This window comes from Neopelma chrysocephalum, unplaced genomic scaffold (genome assembly GCF_003984885.1).
Source record: "Neopelma chrysocephalum unplaced genomic scaffold, ASM398488v2 Primary Assembly neopelma1_137, whole genome shotgun sequence".
NCBI lineage: Eukaryota > Metazoa > Chordata > Aves > Passeriformes > Pipridae > Neopelma > Neopelma chrysocephalum.
Genome location: NW_020897799.1, coordinates 154589 through 163473, shown reverse-complemented (window position 1 = coordinate 163473; position 8885 = coordinate 154589). Strand labels below are relative to the sequence as shown.

Sequence of the window (8885 nt, the reverse complement as noted above, 5' to 3'; positions counted from 1 at the left end):
CCCCCCCCCCTCCCCGCGGGCCTACAGCGCCCCCTGCCGGCCGCCCGCCCCGTTCCCCTCTCCCCTCTGATTGGCCCCCCGCTCCCAGCCAATCAGCGCCGAGACTCCGACCCCGGGGGCCGGTCCCAGACCGGCGCCGCAGCCAATCGCAACGCAGCGAAAGCGGCCCCGCCTCCCGAGCCGGAACGGAACGCCTCTCGGCCAATCAGCGCGCGGGCCGCGAGGCGATGGGCGGGCACAGAGGGGGCGGTTCCGCCAATGGGCGCGGCGTGCGGCGCCGAGGGGGCGGGGCCGGCCCCGGGGGGCGGGGCCGCGGCTTCCAGAGAGTTCGGAGACGGCGGCGGAGCGGCGGTGGCGGTGAGTGGGGGGAGGGCGACCCCGGGACCCCCCATCCCCCCCGGGACCCCCCGATCCCACCCCCGGGGCCTCCACGGCGACCGCCCGGCCCCGCCCTGGCCGTGTCAGCGGCGGCCGCGGTGTCAGCGGCTCGCCGGGATACCCGGGAGGGGGAATCCGGGGTGACCCCCCGTCCCCCCAAAGTGCGCACCGGGTGGGGGTCTGCCCCCCTCCCTCCTTCTCGGTGTGGGGCGTGGGTGTCATCGTGACTGGGGAGTGGGGTGTCACCGTTTCACCCCCCGACACCCCCCGCCGCACGACCCCCGGCGGGAGGGGCCGCCAGACCGGGGGGATCCCGTGTTGGACCCGGCGGGTCGGGCCCATCCCTGGGGGGTCCCACACCCAGCCCAGGGGGTCCCTCATCCCGACCCCGACGGTCCCGGGGGACGGACCCAGCCCCGTGGATCCCCACCCCGGTCACGGAGGCGGGGGGAGACCCAGCCCGGTGTCGGTGCCGTTTATTTACCCGTGAGCGGGTCACGGGCGCTTCTCCCCGTCCCCCCCCCACCCCGTGTCGCAAGATAAACACGTCCCCGCCCCACGCGGGGCTTATCGGCGGTGGCACATGGGTCGGGATGGGGGACACGCACATACACACACACGGGGCACCCCCCGACACCGGCCTCGGGGTCCACAACTCCTAACGGGACCCCCGGCGGGGTCTGGCTGCCCCCGCGCCCGGGGAGGGGGATGTCACCCCCTCCAGACACCCCCTGACACCCCCCGACCCGCGGGATGCTGATGTGGGGAGGGGGAAACTGAGGCAGGGCCGTGCAGGGAGGGGAATGAGGATCAAAGTTTTTGGGGGAGTCCTCACGGTGGGAATGGGCTTCGGGGCGTCCCCCTGGGGTGGGGACCGGCCTTGGGGTCCGCCCCTCCTTACAGGACCCCCGTGCTGGGTCTGGCTGTCACCTGACTGTCACCTGGCTGTCACCCCCTGCCCCATGGAATGCCTGGGGAGGGGGGGAACTGAGACGGGGCCGTGCAGGGAGGAGAATGGGGCTCAAAGCATTGTGAGGGAGGGTGTCCTGGGCAGGGGCAGGGATCCTGCGCTGGACAAGGGTCTTAGGCAGGGTCAGGGTGTCCCGGGCTGGGCAGGGGGTCCTGGGCAGGGTCAAGGTGTCCCAGGTGAGGCAGAGGGTCTCGGGCCGGGCAGAGGGTCCCAGGCTGGGCAGGGGGTCCCGTGCTCATGGCTCTGTCCCGTCCCAGCACGTCAAGGCGAGGAAGATGGTGAAGGAGACGGGCTACTATGACCTGCTGGGCGTGCGGCCGGGCGCCAGCCTGGACGAGATCAAGCGGGCGTACCGGCGCCTGGCACTGCGCTACCACCCCGACAAGAACCCCAGCGAGGGCGAGCGGGTACGTGCAGCCCCCCCGGCGCCCCCCGGCCCGCCCCCCTCGGCCTCACCCGCCTCTCCCCCTCCCCAGTTCAAGCAGATCTCCCAGGCCTACGAGGTGCTGTCGGACGCCCACAAACGGGCGCTGTACGACCGCGGCGGCGAGAGGGCCATGAAGGAGGGAGGCCTGGGCAGCCGCGGGGGCGGCGGCGGCTTCGGTTCCCCCATGGACATCTTCGACCTGTTCTTCGGAGGGGGAGTGAGGATGCGCAGCCGGGCGGACAGGAGAGGTACGGGGACAAGGAGCTGCGGGGACAAGGACTGAGGGGGCTGGTGCTGGTGGGGGATCAATGAGCTACTGGGACCCCAGGGTGGGAGGGGGCTGATGCCAGCGTGGTGCTGGCTCAGAGTGTGACAGACCCAATGGGACCCAGGGATGGGAGGGGGCTGGTGCCCAGCACGGCACTGCCTTGCGGGATGAAGGTCCTGCCAGAACCCCTGGGTTGAGAGGGGCCTGGTACCCAACGTGGTGCTGGGTGGGGGATGAAGGACCTGATAGAACTCCAGGGTGGGAGGGGGTGCCCAGCACCGCACTGGATGGGGGATGAAGAACCTGGTGGGACTCTGGGGTGGGAGGGGGCTGGTGCCCAGCGTGGTGTTGGGGGATGAAGGACCTGACGGAACCCTGGGGTGGGAGGGGGCTGACACCCAGGTACAGTGTGACGGTGGCTTGGGGGCTGACAGACCTGCTGGGACTCCCAGTTAGCACCCAGCACAGTGCTGGCTCAGGGTGTGACAGACCCCACGGGACCCTGGAGTGGGAGTCCCAGCACAGCACTGGGTGGGGGATGAAGAACCTGACAGGACCCTGGGGTGGGAGGGGACCGGTGCCCAGGCACAGTGTGACACTGGCTCAGGGGGTGACAGCCCTGCTGGGACCCCCAGTGTGGGAGAGGGCTGGCACCCAGCACAGCACTGGGTGAGGCACAAAGCACCTGACAGGACCCTGGGGTGGGAGGGGGCTGGTGCTGGCTCAGGGGGCGTGAGGACCCCACAGGGATCCCTGGGCCGTCTCCCACCCCGCGGCGCGCAGCCAGACGCGGCTCCTCATCACCCTCATTACTTTCTCCACCTGCCCCCTCTTCAAAGGGCCCTTCCCTGTCCCTGTCCTGGCTTTCCCCCGCCATCCCCGGGGCTGGGGCTGAGTCACTGGCAGGGCCCCGGGGGCGGCAGCAGGACGCGGGGCGTGCGGGGCCGCCCCGGTGACTGTCCGGATGCCTTGGGCCTGGGTCACGGGGACAGGGCGACTCTCCAGGGCGCTTCTTGCTGAGGTGGCACGACTTAATGGAAGGGCAATTAGGAGGCCAAGGGAAGCGTCCTGGCAGCTCCGGCTGGAGCAGCTGCAGGGTGGCTGAGCGCCCTGGGGTGGGAGCCGTGCCCGGCCCACGCTGGGGATCCGGCACTGCCCCAGGGCGGCCGGCAGGATCCGGGCTTGGAGACGCCCAACCTTGAGTAAAGCTGTAAAGCTGTCAGCGTCCCTGTCACCATTCCTGAGAAAGGAACCCCTGTCACCATTCCTGAGAAAGGAGCGGGACTGGCTCTGGGAGGACCTGGGTGATGCTGAGCGGCCGTGGCACGGGGGGTGGCACGAGGCTGGTGCTGAGCTGGGTGCTGAGCCGGGCTCTCCCCTCCACCCAGGGAAGACAGTGGTGCACCAGCTCTCGGTGTCGCTGGAGGACTTGTACAACGGCTCCACACGGAAACTCTCCCTGCAGAAGAACATCATCTGCCGCAAGTGCGGAGGTGAGCGAGGGGCTGCAGGGCCCCAGGACCCCCCGCCCCTCCAGCTGACCCCTGCCCCCCTCAACAAGGGGCTGGGGGCCATCCCAGCACCCCCCACCCCTTGGTCTGACCCCCTGCCCCCCTCGGCACAGGCTGCGGGGTCCGGGAGGGCGCCCAGAGGAGGTGCCCCAAGTGCCACGGCTCGGGGATGGAGGTTCGCATCCACCAGCTGGGGCCCAGCATGATCCAGCAGATCCAGACCGTGTGTTCCCAGTGCCAGGGCCAGGGCGAGTGGATCCGCCCGCGGGACTGCTGCCTCACCTGCAACGGCCGCAAGGTCGTGCGGGAGAAGAAGATCCTCAGCGTCCACCTGGATAAAGGTGAGACGGGGCCGTGCGGGGAGTGGGGTCACCCCAGAGCTGCCCCCGTGCCTTGACCCGTCTCCACGTTCCCCGCAGGAATGAAGGACGGGCAGAAAATCACCTTCCATGAGGAAGGGGACCAGGTGCCCGGCTTGGAGCCCGGGGACATCATCATCGTCCTGGACCAGAAGGAACACCCCGTTTTCCGGCGCAGCGGCGACGACCTGATCATCAGGAGGGAGATCAGCCTGGCAGACGCCCTGTGCGGGTGCCGGCAGGTGATCCGCACCCTGGACAACCGCACCCTGCTCGTCTCCTCCCCGCCAGGTGAGGGAGGGGGGCTCGGCAGAGCTGGGGGAGGCCAGGAGCTGCCGGTGCAGCGGGATGACCCTCACCTCTGCCACAGGTGATGTGATCCGGCCTGGGGACCTGAAGTGTATCCCCAACGAGGGGATGCCCGTCTACAGGAGCCCGTTTCAGAAGGGAAAGCTCATCCTGCAGTTCGAGGTGAGCCGGAAGCCGGGTGGGAGTTGGCATCTCCCAACCTCTGGGCTTTCCTGCGTTGCCACCCCACACCTCACATCCCCCTCTCCATCCCCAGGTGAAGTTCCCCGAGCCAGGCTGGCTCCCCGCCGACCGCCTGCGCCAGCTCCAGGCCTTCTTCCCGCCGCAGGAGGAGGTGATGGCCACGGAGGACACGGAGGAGGTGGAGCTCAGCGACTACACGGCGCACGGGGGGCCCGGCCGGCGGCCCTACACCGGCGAGGCCTATCACGAGGACGACTTCGAGGACGGGATGCGCCAGCACGTCCAGTGCCAGACCTCATAGCGCGGGTGGGGCGCGGCCCCCCGGGCACAGCCGGGGCAGGGGAGGGGACTCACGGAGCCGCCACGTTCAGGGATGTACATAGGTCGCCTTTCCGACAGCACTTCACCTCCCTGGCCCCCCCCCCGGGAGCCGGGCGGGAGCCTCCCGACCCTGCCAGGGCGAGGCCCCCCTGCCCTGCCCTCCCCTCAGCCCGGGGCTGGTGGAGCTGCCGCTGCCCACGGGTGGGGGATTGGGGGGTTTGAGGCTGGATCCAGCTGCCAGCAGCCCCATGGATGGGGGGGCTTGGGGCTGCAGGCACATCCCACGCTGGAAAAGGTCAGCCCTGGCCTGGAGAAGAGGAGGAGGAGGAGGGGGGTGCTTCTTGCCCCTTGCCTCAGTGTCCCCGTCTGCTCCAGTGGGGCCAAGCTTATGCTGGAGCCAGTGTGGGGAGGAGGGGAACTGCCCAGCCCCCCCAGAGACCCCCTCGGGGTCCCTGCCACTGCCCCATGGCCCCATCCGGCCCCACACCGTGGAGGGGCTGCTGCCCAGGCCCCCCCCCCGGCCCCTTGCTTTGCCCATTTCTTTTCTTGCTGGAGCCTGGCTCAGGCCCTGGGGCGCAGAGGGGGTGGCTCTTTTCTCTTTGCACAGGACAGGAGGGGGTGGTGGGGACCCGTCCCTTCCCTTTAATTTATTTTTGAAAGAATTTTAGAAGTTTTTCCTTTTTTTTTTGTTTTTGGGGGGGGGGGGGGGGGGACTTTGTACTTGGCATTAAACACGAATCCCAACTCGGCGTGTGGGGCAGAGTGTGGGGCAGCGGGAGCCTGGGGGTGGTGACTCTGCCCTGCTTTGGTCTTGGGTGTGCCTCAGTTTCCCCATCCTTACACAACAGGGTGGTTCCCTGTCCTGCCCCACCCCCGGGGGCTGCTCTGGGCTCCTCCTGCCTCGGGGAGGGGTCTGTCCCCCTTCCTGTCCCGCCCAGGCCCTCCTACCCCCCCACCTCACCAGCCCTGCACCTCTACCCTCTCCCCCCCAGGCCCCTTATCCCCTGTCCCAAAACATTCCTGGTTCTTTGCATCCGCCCCCAGCCCCTCATCCTGCCCTGTCACCGCCCCCAGAGCTCCTTCTTCCATCCCCAGACCCCCCACCCCCTTGTTATCCCTGCAGACCCTCTGCATCATCTCAGCATCCCTGGAGCCCCCACGATGGAGGAAACCCCCCCCCAAATAGACTCAGCCCGTCCCCTTTTCAGCCCTGCACTCACCCCATGGCAGGTTCCAGCCGTGCCATGGGGCAGAGCTGGGCTACAGAGCAGTTATGGGGACACCCCTCCAAAAAAAAACCCCACTGGGGGCCAAGATGCAGCCCACATCTCCCCCATCCTCCTCCACGTGGAGCTGCCAAGACTCCTCATCACAGTGGAAGAGGAGCAAAGCCCCCCAGCCCCCTGCCCAGGGGAGCCGTGACCAGGATTGGGGGGGTCTGGAGACCCCCCCACCGCTGGAGCCCAGGAAAGCTCCGGCGCCAGATGCAGCTGGAGGGGGAGAGGAGGAGGAGGAGGAGGAGGAGGAGGAGGAGGAGGAGGAGGAGGAGGCGAGAACAATGCTGGCCGGCCGCCAGCCGAGGGGAGCGGGGCGGGGGGCTCCTGCACAGCCCCCAACCCCGGCGGGCGCAGGGAGGGGGTGAACCCGCGTAGGAGGTGACTGTCACCCCCCCCCCCCGGGCCGGCTGCCCCCCCCCCCCCCCCCCAGGGCTGACGATGCCTTGCTGAGCGGTGCCAGCGTCCTGAGCTGCCCCGAGCCGTGGGGACACCCCCGAGGGCAGGGTCACCTCCTGCCAGGCCGAGTGCAAGGCGCTGCTCCCCCCTCCCAGGGACAGAGGCCCCCGTGCCATGTGCCGGAGCCCAGCCCAGCGTGTGGCCTGGTGGCTGCAGCACCCCAGCCCTGCCCGGCGTGGGCCCCCCAAAGTTCCCCCAAGTGACACTGATATCCCCATCACCCACCCAGAGACCCCCTCTCCAGGAGCTGAGGGGGGGCTGAGGGGCCAAGACCCCCCCCAAGCCTGGCACCTCCCTGTCCCCGGCTCGTCAGTCAGAGTGGGTACCCAGGGCAGGGGGGCTGGCACACAGCTGGGACCCCCCGGGACCATCCAGGGTGGGCTCCAGCCTGGGCAGCAGCCGGCCCAGAGGATGTGGGGATTGTCGGGGGGTTACACCGGCTCCGGGGGGGGGGGGGCCCGGCCGGGCGGGGGGCTTTTCTTGTCCCTTTCCTGCGCCGTGGGGCTGGGGGGGCGTGGGGGGCGTTGTTCCTCCAGCTGAACCCTGCTCCTCCATCCCCCACCCCTCAGCATCCCGGCCCAGAGGAGGGGGATGTCCCCCCCCAAACCTGCCCGACAAGTCCTGTCCCCCTGCCCGGGCAGGGAGGGGCGGGAGCCAGCGCATCCCCCGCTTCGGGCGGATCGAAGCCCCCCCCCTCCGCTCCCTCTTGAGGGCTCCGGCACGGGGCGGAGGGGGGATGAAATGCTCTTCCCTCACACCCGGCCCAGCCTCTGCTTCCAGAGAACGCATGGAAAAATTCCGGGGTGAGGGGCCAGGGCCCCCCAGGGTCGGGCATTCATTCCCTGAGCACAGAGCGGGGAGGGGGCCGGGCCCCGCTTTGTCTCCGGAGATGAAAGGCGAGGGGCCAGCCCGGCCCCCTCCCCAGCCCGGGGGGGCAGCGGGGCCGCCCGGGGGCCAGCGGGGTCACAGGGGAGGATTAGTGCCGGATTAGAGGCGCCGGGGGCACCGACACCACCCACGCCGTGCCATGGGAGGGGAGGCACAGCCCCCCGAGCGGTTTTTGGGGTCACTCGCGGCCCCTCCATCCCGGCCCCCAGCCCAGCCTCGCTCGGAGGAATTTGCTTTTGTTTCGGGAGCAGCCGCCGAACAACCCCCCCGAGCCTCGGCCGTGCTGCGGGGAGGGGGCACCTCCACCCACCGCCCCCCCAGCACCCGGGAGCAGGATGGGACCCCCAGGCCGCTGTATGGGGGAGTGCAGGCAGCCAGACAACCCTCCCCATCCAGACGTGCCGCCCCAGCTCTCGGGGTCCCAGAGCCCCCCCATACTCCCCCCAGCCGGAGGCAAACCGGAGCCGTCCCCAGGGCAGCGGGGGAAAGCGGATATTCCTCCAACCGGGGGAAAGCCGTCGGAGCCGGCTGGTTTCCATTACCGGCTGCTCCTGCCCGGCCGTGGCTTTCCCGGGGTCTCCAGGGGGAGCAGCGGCCGGTTGGATGGAGGTGGGGTCGGGGGGGGTCGGCGAGTCCTGCGCCCACCCCCGGGGACAGCGCGGGGACAGTCGGGAGAGCCGGGACGCGGCCCTGGCAGCACTTTGGGAATGGCGGCGGGGGCGATGGGCGCCTGCCAAGTGTCCACCTGGAGATACCAGAGCCTTCCTCCCCCTCCTCCTCCTCCTCCTCCTCCCCAGGGAAGGTGTAATTCCACCCTTCCCGCTGCTGGACGCGCTCCCGGGGGGAGCAGCATCACACCCCGGGCGTGGGGGTGAAGCCAACCCCGAGTCCTGGCACCTTCCCCTGCGTTCACCCCTCAGGGCCCCCCATCACCCCAAAGGCTCAGCGGGACCCCGGTGCTGATGGGGGAAGTGGGGCAGTGCCCCCCACCTTCCCCACGGTGGTTCGGGGGCTGCCGTGGCTGAGGGGTCCTGGCCCACCCTGGGCGAGGCCGGGCTGTGCTGGGTTTGGGGGGGGTTCTGCACCTCAAACTCCTGGGCAGGGCCCCCCTGCACCCCGACCCTCCCTGCACTGCCCCAGCTTAGCCCTGAGGGCAGAGGCAGCCCGAGCCCCCCCATCCTGGGGTAATTAATGTCACCCCACACAGAGCAATTAGCGGGCAGCACCTAACGAGATTCCCCGGGAAACCCCTGGAGCCGCATCCCGGCGGGCAGCACCCACAGGTACCCTGGATCCTGCGGCTGAGCCGGGGCGGGGTCTCTCCTGCCCCCCCTCGTGCTGGTGCTGAGGCAGAGTCCAACCCCCCATCCCCACGCTGCCCCACAGTCACCCCACGGTCACCACCCGCTTCCCACGCCAGGATGTGCCAACCCGGCCACCGCCTTCGCCCCCGGCCCCTTGCGCAACGGCCGGGGAGCAGATCCAGGGTGTGGGATCCGGGATGTGGGATTCGGGGTGTGGGATCCGGGATGTGGGAT

General features: G+C 69.9%; 1 protein-coding gene across 1 annotated transcript; it reads left to right on the top strand.

The window, feature by feature from the left end:
• Positions 1-304: 304 nt before the first annotated feature.
• LOC113975267 (dnaJ homolog subfamily A member 1-like) lies at positions 305-5475 on the top strand. Its single transcript, XM_027699112.1, has 8 exons — positions 305-357; positions 1606-1755; positions 1825-2023; positions 3432-3536; positions 3668-3895; positions 3974-4204; positions 4284-4384; positions 4479-5475. The coding sequence occupies exons 2-8, from the start codon at positions 1624-1626 to the stop codon at positions 4704-4706; spliced, it is 1224 nt and encodes a 407-aa protein (XP_027554913.1). The 5' UTR covers positions 305-357; positions 1606-1623; the 3' UTR covers positions 4707-5475.
• Positions 5476-8885: the final 3410 nt, after the last annotated feature.